General features: G+C 39.6%; 1 protein-coding gene across 1 annotated transcript; it reads left to right on the top strand.

Moving 5' to 3' along the window:
* The first annotated feature begins 1,867 nt into the window (after positions 1 to 1,867).
* On the top strand, positions 1,868 to 16,437 carry LOC132645263 (uncharacterized). The gene is made up of 2 exons (XM_060362161.1): positions 1,868 to 4,014; positions 9,999 to 16,437. Exon 2 carries the CDS (start codon positions 14,496 to 14,498, stop codon positions 16,404 to 16,406), a length of 1,911 nt encoding a protein of 636 aa, XP_060218144.1. The 5' UTR covers positions 1,868 to 4,014; positions 9,999 to 14,495; the 3' UTR covers positions 16,407 to 16,437.
* Positions 16,438 to 17,644: the final 1,207 nt, after the last annotated feature.

Here is a 17,644-nt window from a genome sequence, read left to right as displayed (position 1 = left end):
GGTATTAGAAGAGTAAGCTAAAGACAATAATATTCCACTGATTCGGGACAAAGAGAGAAAAGATATTTTGATTTGCTATTACAATGCTCTAGACCTCAAAAAGCTAACCCTTAAAAGTAGGGAAATGCCCCCTATTTGTAGTTTTGCCTTATGGGCCTTGCATACAACATAAAACTTTTTAGAATAAAGAAAACCCTAAAAGGATAAGGTTGAGTCGTACGGTCTGACACCCGTACGGTTGTCGGTACAATGTGACAGAACGATGTTGACGCGTGACAATTTTGTAACTGATTAACAGGACTAACGGCCACGATCAACTCGGTCATGCTGAAACCGGACTAGCTGTGATGCGGAGTTTGGTCCGAGGATATCGGACTAAACAGATTTGTTTCACTTTTCTCAGATCAGCCGCAACTGGTGCAATTCCACCAGTCCGAAGGGAAGACTCGGTACTCATGCATGTCTCTTCTTATCCCCGGTCCCCGATCTCATCGGTCTTGCATACATCCGGTTTTTACCGTATACAGAATAAACATTTTTTAGCATGCTTCAAATTTCGTCTCCTGTAAGCTGCAAATCATGTTAGCTGGAACTGCAACGTTGATCATTTTTGGATTTAATCCTAACTTAATTATGATTTTTTGTTGTCTTTCGACGTTCTTTATTTGATTTATCCAAACTAAATTCGAAATAGTTGCTATGTAAAATTGTAGGAAATCTTTTAGTTAAAACAACCAAATATTCTTTGCTTCTAGCTAGGTAGGAGAGAAGTAAATAGTTTGTCTTTAAACTTTGCGGATGATCCACATTTTCCCTTGAACTTACAAATGATCTAAATTTATCCTTTATACTATTGTCGTTAGCCCAGAAGGGCAAAAGTGAGCCATTTTGATATCGACGAGGGTAAAAATGAGATGCTCTAAATCATGTAGTCCAGGGTATATTATACTCCTTCCATGTCAAATTATCTGTCGTGGTTCTCTTTTTTCACCCTCTTAGGAAATATTAATTAGGAGGGTTTTTTAACTAACTTACCCTTCATTGCTATTTGTCCAATCATAATATCAACCCATAATTGAGGTGCTTGTAGTCTTCAAGAACAGTAATTACTAAGGGTGAAATGAAAAAAAAATAATTAATTTTCTCTTGAACTTCTAAAAAATAAATAATTTGAGACAACTATTTTTTAGAAATTATGACAGATAATTTGAGACGGAGGGATAATATAATTTTGTTCACTTAAGTTATATTTCCTTTTCCAACCTGCTTTACAAAATGTTTTTCCTTGAGCCGAAGCAGTGCCGGGGCCAGGATTTTAATTAAGGGGGTTCAAAGATATAAAGAAGTAGACAAATGAAGAAGTCAAGGGGGTTCAACATCTACTATATATATAAAAATAATAATTTTCACCTTGTATATACAATGTAATTTTTCGCCGAAGGGGCTCGGGGTTCGGATGAACTCCCTTGGCCCTTACTGGCTCCGCCCCTGAGCCGAGGGTCTACCGGATGTTGACACCTAATTTTGGCTCGACGTGCTTAAAATTAACGTTTTGGGGGCCCTGATTCGTTAAAGAGCACGAAATACATTTTTACACATTTTTTAAATTTTTATATATATTTATTGATATTGTCCTTATTTTGGAAATTTTATCAATTTATTGTCATTTTTTAAGAATTATTATTTTTCACATGTATAGCGCAATACTACCATTTTCGTGCAATTAATAATTGTTTCTTAATTTTATAGCAATACATTTTTTATATCTTGCACATTAATATTTATATTTTATACTTACGCTATTATTTATACATGTATTAATTAATTATATTTTTAGTGCAGCCCGACAGTTCAGAGAAAATCGGAGCAATCAATTTTTAAACGCAGAGTAAAATTCGATCAAGTCAAGCTCTCGTCACCTTTTTTTAAAGAAAAAAGTTGATTGAGGTGATGGGTTGGGGACAAAGGAGTATGGCTTCATTATTCTTTTTTGGACACAAAGTAGAATTTGTTCACGTTATAAGGAAAAGGGGGCTAATTTTCAGATTTGGCCCATCCCTCTCTCTCCCCTAAACCCTAAACATTTTCTCCCTTTCCCCCCACAAACCGCCGCCAGCCCTCTTCCCCGCCACTTCTCTCCCCACTTCGCCTCCCTTTCTCTCAAACAGCCGCCCATCTCCACGTCCTTATTTCTCCAATCCAACAGCTGCCCATCTCCACCAATTCACACACCCCACATCTTCCATTTTTCCATCTCCCACCGACCAGCCTCCTTTTGGTAGTACTTCTGAAATATCCCCCAAAGAAATAATAAATAAATAAAAGTTGTTGCCATTGATGTAGTGTTGATAACAACAATAACAGTTGTAATAACCCCCCTGTTCCATTTCACGTGGCCACTAAATGGCTATGCAAAAGATGCTGTCTTTCTAAGGAGCAGTGATGATATTGCTATAAAGATTCCATTTTTTTTTTCAAAAGGGCAGTGATGACATTGCTATTTCTGGGCTGATTAATAAATAATTCTGTTACTTTTTGAGATCTGGTTTGATCACTGTTTATTCTATTTTTCTTCATCTCTTATGTTTGAGCCTTATTAGGCTTTTGGGTTTTCAATATTTTGGTGGATCAAATGATAGATGCATCAGCTTTCATATAAATCTGCTCCATTTTTTTTATTTTTTATTTTTTTATCTTTTCTCTGCCAATTTCAGAATTTTTGATCGTTTGAAGTTTAATTACAGAAAAAAAAAAACAAGTTTTTATTGGTGGGGTTCTTTGGAATCTGCAATATCACAAGGCTTTTTGAGGATTAAGCTAGAAATTCCATCAAGTATTGGCACAAAAATTTGAGCACAGCTATTCTGATTATAGATTGTTTGAGCAATTCAATTGCAAATCAAGATATATGATGATTTGTCGTCTTTCCAATGTTCGTAGCCCACGTGGCCGATGAAGAAATTTCCGTCGATTTCCAAGGCCTTCCGTGTACAAAGACGAATTTTTATTTTAAGTTTATTCATTGTTTTTTTTAATTCATCCGATAATTATTTATTCTCTTACTAACATTTTATTAAGTCTCATACAGGTATCTGGAGTTACTTTTTGAAGATGACACTCAAAAGAAGTTCAAATAGCTTCTTAAATTCTTTATTTATATATTTTTTTTTACATTCTTAAATTATGCAAGCATAAAATATAGTGAAACTTTACTTTTTAGGGTGCAGGTTGGTGGTATTTATTTATGATCTGCTTAGGTGATTTAAATTTTATGTGTTTTAGACAAATTAATATTAGGCAGTTATTATTTTTCGTAGCTAATATTCTTATAGTTATCATGTTTTGCTAGAGTTTTAATTCAATAGCTTAGCACACTTAAGTAAATAAATAGGGTGATTTGCCTCAATATTTAGGCTTTAGAATATATTCTCATAATTAATTGATTAGGCGTACATACTTAGGCTAGTTAAATTAGTTAACTTACCTTGAGTAATTTCATGTTCATTCCTTATACTCTTTTCACATACCTAAACTTCTAAGTTGCACATAACTTTTTTTTTTTAAAATAATTATTATATCACATATGTATAAAATACGTATTGCATGATTATTTATGTGAATAGTCATATTAGTTATTCTTTAGTCTAAATTTTATTAATTTTTGTAAATAATAATCAAGCTTTTTTACACATCCCTCGTATAGTTAAATTGGTCCAGCCGGGAACCACATTTGTGGATTCTGAAGGATGCCTAACACCTTCCCTTCGGAATAATTTGAACTCTTACCTAGAATCTCACTTATTTTCGTAGACCATGTTAAGCTGCATATATTAATAATTTATAGGTACCCTAGTATACCTTAAATGCTAGGTGGCGACTCTGTACATAATTAATTATTTCAGAGCTCCATAAGTTGTGCTTTGTTTAGCCTTGGTAAAAATAGGGTGCAACAACATGGCGACTCTGCTCGGGACACATAGGTTCTAACCATATGGACTCAATTTGTTATTCGAGGTATGTTATTTTTATTTGAGTCTTTGTTTATTATTTTATTTGCCTGTATTTATTCGCCATGTATATCCTTCCCCTTGTTCGCTTATTTGTTTACGTACATATCTGCTTTTAATTTCATACATTGTATTATTGCCTTTATTTTACTAACAAGTTTTATTTACCATATCCAATTTTTATTTTATTGTAAATTATGCATCTTGCTTTTACTGTTTCTCTTTAATTGCTATCTTTTTGGGGTTTTATATTAATATTCATATGTGTTATCGGTTTATATAAAATGACATTCCGTTCATATTTCCTCCACTCCTGGAAAATTCACACAAATTCACACACTTAAAGCGGTTTCGCGGTTCGCGGCCATGCACTACTAAATTACCCTTTTAGTTGGATCGATCTTGTGGATTTAGTCGATCGGCGGTGCAGTCGACGGCCACGGACTTTCCACTCTCAAGTTGTCCGCTTGGGGGAGCCTTGTGTCATAGGAAAACCAACTCTTAGAATTCTTAGGTTACTGTACATTCCATTTTGCAGTTGTTTTTAGCTAGGTTGAATTTTATCCTTTATTTCGAACATTCTTTTCATTTTTCACGTACTCTTTATTTGTTACATGTTTTGTTTTTAAATAAATATTGTGTTATTTGCTTTGCACTATCTTAGCACTTTATCTAACTATTTTTAGTTGACTTGTGTTGAACCCTGCATTTTGTAAAATATTTTTTCTTCAATCATGCATTTTATACCCTATCTGCAAGAACTACGCACACCTGATTCTCTTCTTTGATGAGATACGTAGACAGCCCTTTTGGGTTCGGTATTCATTATTCAAAAAATCACAAAAAAATTCATTATTCAAAAAATCACAAAAAAAATCATTATTTAAAAAATCACAAAAAAAAACCTTTATTTTGAAAAATCACAAAACTATTTTATTTCTTTCTATCCTATCTGAACGAACTACGCGCACCTGATTCTCATCTAAGATGAGATACGTAGGCAACCCTTCTCGGGTTCGGTACTCCTTATTCAAAAATTTAAAGAAAAATACAAAAATATTTTTTAGTTTCGTATCTTTGACTTGGTTGGTACTAACACAGTTAGAATGTGCATATGAAATAAACAAGTGATAATCAATATGATATAGAGGACTGACTTTGTGGTAAACCATAGATTCTTTTGGTACCTCTCATTCACACCTTAAGTGACACTTGAAAAATTCTATTGCATGCTTGTAAGACAAGAACAAAACCAACCTCAATGTTTCCTGGGCATTGTGTGGTGAGCTTTAGATAGCGTTCAATTGCATTGCATTGTGATCTAGAACTTGGCCTGAATGTCTGTTGAGGCGAAATTATGAGTAACACTCAGCATAGAAAAGGATCGTAGGCCTTCTTTGACCCGTTTGAGCCTTTCTAGCCTACCAAATGACATTATCCCTAGCATTCGCCCTTTGAGCCTAAAGCCTTTTATTTGACCACCACATCATAAGCCTATACCATTTATGAGTGCTTACATGCACTATCTCTCTCTTGGCCCAACCTCCCTGAGCGTACTAAAAAAACGTGCAACTACGGATAGAGATCTGAGCTGAAGCTTCAAAAAAAAAAAAAAAAAAAAGGGATTCGACCGTCCCAGCAAAAAAAAGGCTAAGAATGACCTCCAAAGCAAGAAGGAGACCACACATAAAAAAAATAAAAAAAATAAAAAAAAACTCAGTCATTAGGGATCTCGGACATCTAACCCGTTATTTATTTTTATTTTTTACACTCAGGCATACAATCTGGAATTACTATCAAGACCTCGGGCGTGCAACCCAGGTCAATTCTCTTAATCCCCACAGAGTCTCGGGCATGCAACCCTAAACTCAAAAAAACAAAAAAGGGGGGGGGGGGGGGGGGCTTGCAACCCTAAACTCAAAAAAAAAGGGGTTTTAACTTGCAAAAGAGGTCGCACAAGTACAAAAGAAAAGGACAATAAAACAAAGTAGATCAGCGTCAGAGCACACAAATACTAAGCACAGACATAGCGCAACGCTTAGGGAAGGATTAGTCACTCCTTACCTAAATAATATCGTACCCTTTTCCCAAGCCTACATTACAACCCCATAACAAGCCCTACGTGATTCTATGCTAAGGTTTCTCTCATTAGTGGATACTTACATGACGGCCAAGCTTATGGTATCACAATTGCAAGCATTGAACATCTTTCTCAGTTTGAGTGTACTTCTCTAGATGTCCCAAAGTTCAAAAATACTGAATATGTGTGAAAAGTGACTTTCTTTCTAGTGAGGGCACTTGAAACATGAGGATAGGTATAGTTCATAATCCTTGTTTGAAGCAAAATAAACCAATCTTGTCGATCCTTAGGTATGTTTGAGGTACCACTTGAAGCTGTAGAAATTGCCAATAAGTCGATCTTGGTTTGTTGGACGATAAATAATGGCGAATTCTTATGCACAATACTAATTGTTCGTACCAATTGAAGTTGAGGCATGTTATATAAATCATTGTTATTAAAAAAAAATCATTTTGCTAGATTTTGCTCCCATGATTTTGCTATTTTTCTTAATTTTGTTTTTTATCGTTGCACAGTAAATATAGTTCAATGTTGTTGTGTTGTTACTAAATCTGCGAGGTATCGACATCTGGTCTTACCATGAAAGATCCTCGTATTTTTTCGCTGAAGCATGAAATTGGGAGAACATTTTTGTGCCTTAAAAAAAAAAAAAAAAAACCCGCAAGTGCACATCGCATTTCGCGGAAAGTATGCAAATTTTTGTTTGTTTTCTACACTGGGACAGAATTTTTAAGGGGGCCCTCAAAAATTCCACCAATGGCGCATTTCGAGAGAAAAGGCACGGGCTCGGCCAGCCCCACAGTAGGACACTGCATTGGCTCGTCCAGCCCCACAATAGGACACCGAGGGCGTCATAGTCTAAAGGCATCATTCTCATCGCCTAAAGGCACCATTTCATGGCCCAAGGACCTTACCTTCTGCACTTCGTTCGCGCCGAAGCAAAGGCGTTATCTTCCACACCTGCATTGCTTTATTTATTTTTCAAATGCCCCTGCGTATGCTCGCAGCTGCATTGTACTGCATCTGCATAAGGCTGAGCACCGCCTTCATATGTTGCATGGGCTGTGCACCGCCTTTTGTAATTTTGGCATAAGGCTGAGCACCGCCTTTCACATGTTGCATGGGCTGTGCACCGCCCTTTAATATTTCTGCATAAGGCTGAGCACCGCCTTTCATACGATGCACGGGCTGCGCACCGCCCTTTGCATCACTTTCATATGTTACATGGGCCATGCACCGCCCTTTGTAATTTCTGCATAAGGCTGGGCACCGCCTTTCATATGATGCATGGGCTGCGCACCGCCCTTTGCATCGCTTTCATATGTTACATGGGCCATGCACCGCCCTTTGTAATTTCTGCATAAGGCTGAGCACCGCCTTTCATGTTGCATGGGCTGCGCACAGCCCATTTAAATTTCTGCATAAGGTTGCTCACCGCCTTTCAAATGTTACATGGGCCATGCACCGCCCTTTGTAATTTCTACATAAGGCTGAGCACCGCCTTTCATATGATGCATGGGCTGCGCACCGCCCTTTGCATCGCTTTCATATGTTACATGGGCCATGCACCGCCCTTTGTAATTTCTGCATCAGGCTGAGCACCGCCTTTCATATGATGCATGGGCTGCGCACCGCCCTTTGCATCGCTTTCATATGTTACATGGGCCATGCACCGCCCTTTGTAATTTCTGCATAAGGCTGAGCACTGCCTTTCATACGATGCACGGGCTGCGCACCGCCCTTCGCATCGCTTTCATATGTTACATGGGCCATGCACCGCCCTTTGTAATTTCTGCATAAGGCTGAGCACCGCCTTTCATATGATGCACAAGCTGTGCACCGCCCTTCGCATCGCTTTCATATGTTACATGGGCCATGCACCGCCCTTTGTAATTTCTGCATAAGGCTGAGCACCGCCTTTCATATGATGCACGGGCTGCGCACCGCCCTTCGCATCGCTTTCATATGTTACATGGGCCATGCACCGCCCTTTGTAATTTCTGCATAAGGCTGAGCACCGCCTTTCATACGATGCACGGGCTGCGCACCGCCCTTCGCATCGCTTTCATATATTACATGGGCCATGCACCGCCCTTTGTAATTTCTGCATAAGGCTGAGCACCGCCTTTCATACGATGCACGGGCTGCGCACCGCCCTTCGCATCGCTTTCATATATTACATGGGCCATGCATCGCCCTTTGTAATCTCTGTATAAAGCTGAGACCGCCTTTCATATGTTGCCTGGGCTGCGCACCGCCCTTTCTATTTTCTACATAAGGCTGAGCACTGCCTTTCATATGTTGCATGGGATGTGCACCGCCCTTTTGTAATTTTTGCATGGGCTGCGCACCGCCCTTTGTAATTTCTGCATAAGGCTGAGCACCGCCTTTCATGTTGCATGGGCTGCGCACTGCCCATTTAAATTTCTGCATAAGGTTGCTTACCGTCTTTCATATGTTACATGGGTCATGCACCGCCCTTTGTAATTTCTGCATAAGGCTGAGCACCGCCTTTCATATGATGTATGGGCTGCGCACCGCCCTTTGCATCGCTTTCATATGTTACATGGGCCATGCACCGCCCTTTGTAATTTCTGCATAAGGCTGAGCACCGCCTTTCATATGATGCATGGGCTGCGCACCGCCCTTTGCATCGCTTTCATATGTTACATGGGCCATGCACCGCCCTTTGTAATTTCTGTATAAGGCTGCGCACCGCCCTTGGAAATCTCTGCATAAGGCCGCGCACTGCCTTTCATGTTGCATGGGCCATGCACCGCCCTTTTGAAAATTTCTACACAAGGCTGCGCACCGCCCTTGGAAATCTCTGCATAAGGCCGCGCACCGCCTTTCATGTTGCATGGGTTTCGCACCGCCCCCTTGAAAATTTCTGCATAAGGCATCGCACTGCACCTGCATTGCTTTATTATTTTCAAATGCCCCTGCGTATGCTCGCAGCCGCATTGCACCGCACCTGCATTGCTTAATTATTTTCAAATGCCCCTGCGTATGCTCGCAGCCACATTGCACTGCACCTGCATTCTTCGCCGAAGCAAAGGCGTTACATAGCACGACCGTTCTTCATCCTACACTTTGCTAGGACCATTCTAACAACACTGGGGCAAAATTTTGATTGGACGATCAAAATTTGCCACAGCGTCCATTAGTTATCACCTTTCGAACTACATTGACCTGATTCTCGTGATTGACGAGATATGTAGGAAGCTCTATGCAGAGTTCGGTCACATCGGGGTGAGAATCATTCTTTCCCCAGCAAGTATATAATCTTGCACCCCCAGCATCTCGTAGCTCGATACTGGGGCAATTTTGGAAGCGATGGCGTGGGTATGCGAGCGTTTTTTTTCTCGGCCCTGAACAATCCTTCCCCTTTTATAATTTTTTTTCTTTTTATCGCAACCTTGCCGACAAATTGAGAGTATTGTCAAAGCTCTGCCAACGTCTGGCCTCTTTCTCCGTACATATCCTTTTAGCAATTCTTTGTCGAGCCAAAATAGGTTACATGTCAACGTCTTCGTCCGAAAACTCTTTCATCGTCTCCGGTCGAAGAGGGACAAGTTGTTGACACCTAATTTTGGCTCGACGTGCTTAAAATTAACGTTTTGGGGGCCCTGATTCGTTAAAGAGCACGAATTACATTTTTACACATTTTTTACATTTTTTATATATATTTATTGATATTGTCCTTATTTTGGAAATTTTATCAATTTATTGTCATTTTTTAAGAATTATTATTTTTCACATGTATAGCACAATACTACCATTTTCGTGGAATTAATAATTGTTTCTTAATTTTATAGAAATACATTTTTTATATCTTGCACATTAATATTTATATTTTATACTTACGCTATTATTTATACATGTATTAATTAATTATATTTTTAGTGCAGCCCGACAGTTCAGAGAAAATCGGAGCAATCAATTTTTAAACGCAGAGTAAAATTCGATCAAGTCAAGCTCTCATCACCTTTTTTTAAAGAAAAAAGCTGATTGAGGTGATGGGTTGGGGACAAAGGAGTATGGCTTCATTATTCTTTTTTGGACACAAAGTAGAATTTGTTCACGTTATAAGGAAAAGGGGGCTAATTTTCAGATTTGGCCCATCCCTCTCTCTCCCCTAAACCCTAAACATCTTCTCCCTTTCCCCCCACAAACCGCCGCCAGCCCTCTTCCCCGCCACTTCTCTCCCCACTTCGCCTCCCTTTCTCTCAAACAGCCGCCCATCTCCACCTCCTTATTTCTCCAACCCAACAGCTGCCCATCTCCACCAATTCACACACCCCACATCTTCCATTTTTCCATCTCCCACCGACCAGCCTCCTTTTGATAGTACTTCTGAAATATCCCCCAAAGAAATAATAAATAAATAAAAGTTGTTGCCATTGATGTAGTGTTGATAACAACAATAACAGTTGTAATAATCCCTCTGTTCCATTTCACGTGGCCACTAAATGGCTATGCAAAAGATGTTGTCTTTCTAAGGAGCAATGATGATATTGCTATAAAGATTCCATTTTTTTTTTCAAAAGGGCAGTGATGACATTGCTATTTCTGGGCTGATTAATAAATAATTCTGTTACTTTTTGAGATCTAGTTTGATCACTGTTTATTCTATTTTTCTTCATCTCTTATGTTTGAGCCTTATTTGGCTTTTGGGTTTTCAATATTTTGGTGGATCAAATGATAGATGCATCAGCTTTCATATAAATTTGCTCCGTTTTTTTTTTTTTTTTTTTTTTTATCTTTTCTCTGCCAATTTCAGAATTTTTGATCGTTTGAAGTTTAATTACAGAAAAAAAAAACAAGTTTTTATTGGTGGGGTTCTTTGGAATCTGCAATATCACAAGGCTTTTTTAGGATTAAGCTAGAAATTCCATCAAGTATTGGCACAAAAATTTGAGCACAGCTATTCTGATTATAGATTGTTTGAGCAATTCAATTGCAAATCAAGATATATGATGATTTGTCGCCTTTCCAATGTTCGTAGCCCACGTGGCCGATGAAGAAATTTCCGTCGATTTCCAAGGCCTTCCGTGTACAAAGACGGATTTTTATTTTAAGTTTATTCATTGTTTTTTTTTTAATTCATCCGATAATTATTTATTCTCTTACTAACATTTTATTAAGTCTCATACAGGTATCTGGAGTTACTTTTTGAAGATGACACTCAAAAGAAGTTCAAATAGCTTCTTAAATTCTTTATTTATATATATTTTTTACATTCTTAAATTATGCAAGCATAAAATATAGTGAAACTTTACTTTTTAGGGTGCAAGTTGGTGGTATTTATTTATGATCTGCTTAGGTGATTTAAATTTTATGTGTTTTAGACAAATTAATATTAGGCAGTTATTATTTTTCGTAGCTAATATTCTTATAGTTATCATGTTTTGCTAGAGTTTTAATTCAATAGCTTAGCACACTTAAGTAAATAAATAGGGTGATTTGCCTCAATATTTAGGCTTTAGAATATACTCTCATAATTAATTGATTAGGCGTACATACTTAGGCTAGTTAAATTAGTTAACTTACCTTGAGTAATTTCATGTTCATTCCTTATACTCTTTTCACATACCTAAACTTCTAAGTTGCACATAACTTTTTTTTTTAAAATAATTATTATATCACATATGTATAAAATACGTATTGCATGATTATTTATGTGAATAGTCATATTAGTTATTCTTTAGTCTAAATTTTATTAATTTTTGTAAATAATAATCAAGCCTTTTTACACATCCCTCGTATAGTTAAATTGGTCCAGCCGGGAACCACATTTGTGGATTCTGAAGGATGTCTAACACCTTCCCTTCGGAATAATTTGAACCCTTACCTAGAATCTCACTTATTTTCGTAGACCATGTTAAGCTGCATATATTAATAATTTATAGGTACCCTAGTATACCTTAAATGCTAGGTGGCGACTCTGTACATAATTAATTATTTCAGAGCTCCATAAGTTGTGCTTTGTTTAGCCTTGGTAAAAATAGGGTGCAACACCGGAAACAGTCTCTCTACCTACCAAAGTAGGGTAATGGTCTGTGCACATTCTACGTACCCAATTCAGACCCCACTTACATGATTACGTATGAGATTACACTGGGTATGTTGTTGTTGTTGGAGTACATATTCTGGTTTATAATATGAGGCGTGGCATAGTTCTTTGGCTCTTTGGCCAAGAATTTCTCTTTTTGGCTTCTTTCTATTCCCTTTCTTCATTCAGTCAATTCAATCTTTTTTCTCCCCCTTTTTTTTGCTTCCCCTCTATTTTTTTCTCTCATTTATTTTAAGTATAGTTAACTTAGTTATTGCTATTCCAATCTTTCGTATTCATTATCGTAAATAACACAAGTGTCAATGTTTATTACCCCAACCTATCCAATACCTTATGTGCTTTACTTAGGATTTTTACTAAGGAGTAGTATATATACATAAAAAAGTTCTTTTTTCATATTTACATAGTGTAATTTTTCGGCGAAGAGCCCTTAAATGCATGTGGCTCCGCCACTGGATCCCTACCCCATCAATTTATTCGGAGGTACGTTGTTTACATGCCCACTCATTTCCTAGATAAGCTTATTGTTTATTTCTTGGGCAAGCTGATGAAACCATTTTCATTGATATAGTCAGTCCTGTCTTCTTATAATCAAGTTGTTATAATATCAGGGGTGATGTTTCATTCTTTTAGAAAATGGCTACGCTTTCATATTCTTTCCACTGTTTTGCTCTTTATGCATAGTTAATCTTGAATTAAATTCTTCGAGTGAATTCCTTGCTGAATAATGTTTTTTTTTTTTTTGTGTGTGTGCTCGCTCGCTTTCCCCCCTCTAATTTTTCCATTAATTAATGTATTTTTGCAGAGCTTAGATGTGGATTTTGGAAAGACCATAGTGCCTATTAATGTCTATGCTGCTTTATTTTTTTTTACAAATATGTCCTATGTATTGTAAATAGAGTTTGTTGATTAAATCATTTGATTAGCCAAAAAAGTGATTATTTGCAAGTTTTCAATTATTTTTACTTTGTCGATGAACTATAAAAATGGATATAGCTATTTGGATTGTGATTTTTATGGGTGTATATTTTCCTATATATATTTGTTTTTCCATTTGTATATCTCCTTATGAGCCTGTTTGGATAGGCTTATACCTATAAGTTGTTTGCAGCTTATAAGCTAAAAAAATAAGTTGGATAGTCTAACTTATTTTTTTTTGCTTGTAAGCTGTTTTCAGTTTATAAGCTGCTTTAGATAAGCTAAGTCAAATGAGCCCAATTATTTTTTTGAGCTTATTTTAAGCACAAAATGACTTTAAGCTGGCCAGTCAAACACTCAAAAAAGCTGAAAACAGCTTATAAGTAACTTATAAGCAACTTATAAGTCAATCCAAACGGGCTCTAGTCAACATGAATTTGTAGACAGTGGTGGCAGAAAAAGACTTCAGGTGAGTCTTGGATAGAATATTTCAAATAATAATAAAACAATCTGGTTCGACTTACGACTCATTCTCTCTTTGTTAGGAATCTGTTATAACTCGTGGACTGGTGCTCCCCAGAGATAATACTTATTTTATAACTGTATAAGGTAAAAATCGGATATATGTTAGACCGGTGAGATCGGTGAGGGAAAAGATCAACACGGGTATGGAGATTTACTTTCTGGATCGGAGGAGTGCTTGAACCGAGGAAAGGGGAGAACATTGATTGGTCCGACTTTCCCATAGCCGGGTTGATCACGGTCGTTCCTCCGTTTGATCGTGGCCGTTAGTCCGTTTGATCGTGATCGTTGGTCCGGTAAGGTCCGTTGCGCGATTGCCACGCGTCGATAACGTCCTGCCATGTTCAACTGTCAGCCGTACGGGTGTCAGACCGTACGGCCAACCTAACCCAACCTAATCCATTTCAAAGTTTTTTCTTTATTTTTTAGTTTTCTCATGTTGTATGAAGCCCATGGGGCAATGCTATAAATGGGGCTCATTGCTCTACTTTTGGGGGGTTGACTCATTCATATCAAGAACATTTTGTGCTAGAAAATATATACAAATCTCTCTCTATAACGTATTTTGATTCGAATTCGTGGTGTTCACCCTTAACTTGTATGATTAAGTGATGCTCGTATATTAGTAGACATATCAGTCTATAGCTAATCTCCGATCCTTATTGCTTTCTTCATATCATATCCATATATATATAACTTTGTTCCACCAAATAGATTGAGACTTGACCATATATCCTATACCCTCTCACAAATTTAATTGATTATCCAAATTCGGGATAAACAGCTTGGCGCCCATCGTGGGGCTAGGATAATAGTGGTCTTTGATCTTGATCTCTATCTTACCCGTCAAATTCAAAAATATCTTCTGTTCGTCTCTGAAAAAACGGACCAAATGGCTGACAGTGGACAATCTGGTCACGTCAACAACAACGAGATTGTGGCAGAAAATGAAGGCAGCGGGCTACGAGGATTACCAAACCCCACTGACCCGAACCCCGTTAATTCAAGGGAGGGCCTCAACCGGCAAAACACCGTGGACCAGGAGAACACCGCCCAACCGGCCACTGATCCTCTAAATACTCACAATTCTATTACTTTGTCCCGGACACAGGGCCGGAAAGAACCGGATACACCTAATGACAATATTGACTTACGTCTTATTTTTGAAATGTTGCAGGAACAGAGAGCAGCGATTGCCGAACAAGGAATTGCAATTGCCCAGTTGCAAACCAGAAGGGACACAACGACCCCAGAGAAGACGAGCGGTGTTGCTGAACCCAGAAGGGATGAGGCACGGGTTGTTGAGAGCAATGGATCCGGAGCTGGTTCCTCCACCGAGGTTCTAAAAATGCTCGAAACTTTGGCAAAGCGGGTAGACTCGACCGAAAAGAGGGTCGAAACGTACAACTCTCGGGTGGATCAAATCCCGGGGGCCCCGCCTTTGCTGAAAGGGTCGGACTCGAAAAGGTACATCCAAAGGCCTTTTCCTCCGAGTGCGGCTCCGAAATTGATTCCGAAGAGGTTCAAAATGCCGGATATCCAGAAATATGATGGCACAACGGATCCACACGAACACGTGACCTCATACACCTGCGCTATAAAAGGCAATGACATGGAGGAAGACGAAATTGAATCGGTATTGCTGAAAAAGTTCGGGGAAACTCTGTCAAAAGGAGCATTGACGTGGTACAACCATTTGCCCGAGCATTCGATCACTTCTTTCGAAATGCTAGTCAATGCCTTCATAAAAGCTCACGCCGGCGCCAAGAAGGTGCAGGCCCGTAAGGCGGATATTTTCCGTATTGCCCAGAGAGACGATGAATTACTGCGTGAGTTTGTCAACCGATTCCAAAGGGAACGGATGGAGCTCCCCCCGATTCCGGAGGAATGGGCTGCCCAAGCTTTCACAAAGGGGCTCAATGTTCGGAGCTCAACGGCTTCGTTCAAATTAAAGGAAAGCTTGCTGGAGTACGAGGCTGTGACATGGGCTGATGTCCATAACCTATATGAGTCGAAGATTCGGGTGGAGGATGACCAACTCGAGCTTCCCCCGGGGCCAATAAATATGAACAAAAGTTTTGAGAGACCAAGGAAAAATTATGAACCGGAGGACAGATCGTCGAAGGAAAGGTATCAGCCATATTCTCATTCGGAGAAACCAAGTTTTAGGTCCGAGAAATCCAGGGTTGGCCCGAGCCATTTCTCTAGTCGGGGTGATAAACGGGTCGAGCGCCCTTCGAACAGTCGGGGTCTCTCATTCAGGAGCGATGCCGGAAGCTCTGCCGGCAACAAGGATTTGCCTAAAATATCAGAGTACGACTTCAACGTCAGCACCTCGGGCCTCGTCTCTACTATTGGCCGTATATCGGATGTAAGATGGCCAAGACCTCTAAGGTCGGATCCGGGCCAACGGGACCCAAGCATGGTGTGTGAATACCATGGAACCCATGGTCACAGAACCGAGGATTGTCGCCAGCTAAGAGATGAGGTAGCCCGGTTGCTGAAGAATGGTCATCTCCGAGAATTGCTGAGTGAACGAGCCAAAAGTCACTACAAGGAAAGGGAGACTCATAAAAGGGCCGAGCCAGTAGAACCCCAGCATATAATCAACATGATAGTTGGGGGTACCGATGCCCCTCGAGGGCCGGTGATGAAACGGGCCAAGGTTTCTGTTGTTCGCGAAAAACGCAGTCGGGATTATTTACCCGAGGGTTCTATCTCTTTCAGCAACGAGGATGCAAAAGGCATCATTCAACCGCATAATGATGCATTGGTAATTTCTATACTCATCTTTAAAATTTAGGTTAAACGTATTTTGATTGACCCAGGTAGCTCGGCCAACATCATCCGGTGGAGAATGGTCGAACAGCTGGGGCTGCTCGATCAGATCGTGCCGGTAGCTCGGGTACTCAGCGGGTTCAACATGCCGAGCGAAACCACAAAGGGGGAGATCTAGTTGCCGGTGAACATTGATGACGCTATCCAACAAACGGTGTTCTATGTGATCGAAGGGGACATGAAGTATAACGCACTGCTGGGTAGGCCTTGGATACACAGCATGAGGGCCGTGCCCTCAACATTGCATCAGTTGCTGAAATTCCCAACCCCGGAGGGGATAAAAACCATCCGAGGTGAGCGACCCGCTACAAGGGAGATGTTCGCGGTCGAGGAGGCGATACCTCAGCCCAAAAAATTGGATCACAAGGAAGAAGATCCAACCGGAGGACCGGACGCCAAATAGCAATCAAAGCACACAGGTTTGGACCGGGGGTACGAGGAGGATGATTTTGATGTACCCAGGTCGTTCGTCATGCCGGATGACTCAGATGCGACCAAGTCAACAGTAGAGGAGCTGGAGCAGATCATCTTGTTTGAATATCTACCGGACAGAAAGGTATACCTGGGCACAGGGTTAACCCCGGAGCTCAGGAACAAGTTGATTGAATTTCTTCGAGCTAATGCAGATTGCTTCGCATGGTCCCATATAGATATGACAGGTATACCACCGGAAGTAGCAACTTACAAGCTCAGCTTAGACGGAAAGTTTCCCCCGGTGAAGCAGAAGAGAAGGCCCATGGCGGAAGCAAAACACGTCTTCGTAAAAGACGAGGTAACAAAACTTTTGAAAATAGGTTCTATCCGGGAGGTAAAGTACCCAGACTGGCTAGCTAACGCAGTAGTGGTGCCAAAGAAAGGTAATAAATTTCGAATGTGTGTTGCTAACAAGGATTTAAACAAAGCATGCCCGAAGGACTCATTTCCGTTGCCTCACATCGATAGAATGATCGATGCGACGGCCGGACATGAGATGTTAAGTTTTCTCGATGCCTACTTCGGGTATAACCAAATTCGGATGCACCCGGAGGATCAAGAGAAAACATCCTTCATTACCCGATATGGGACTTACTGTTATAATGTCATGCCTTTTGGACTAAAAAATGTCGGTGCAACTTACCAACGCCTAGTTAATGGAATGTTCGAAGAATAAATAGAGAAAACAATAGAAGTTTATATTGACGACATGGTTGTTAAGTCCCTGGA

The sequence above is a fragment of the Lycium barbarum genome, chromosome 6 (genome assembly GCF_019175385.1).
Source record: "Lycium barbarum isolate Lr01 chromosome 6, ASM1917538v2, whole genome shotgun sequence".
NCBI lineage: Eukaryota > Viridiplantae > Streptophyta > Magnoliopsida > Solanales > Solanaceae > Lycium > Lycium barbarum.
This window is presented reverse-complemented; position numbering and strand designations above follow the sequence as displayed.

Coding starts and splice junctions, on each gene's coding strand:
- LOC132645263 (XM_060362161.1), top strand. CDS start 14,496: ATGGCTGACAGTGGACAATCTGGTCACGTCAACAACAACGAGATTGTG.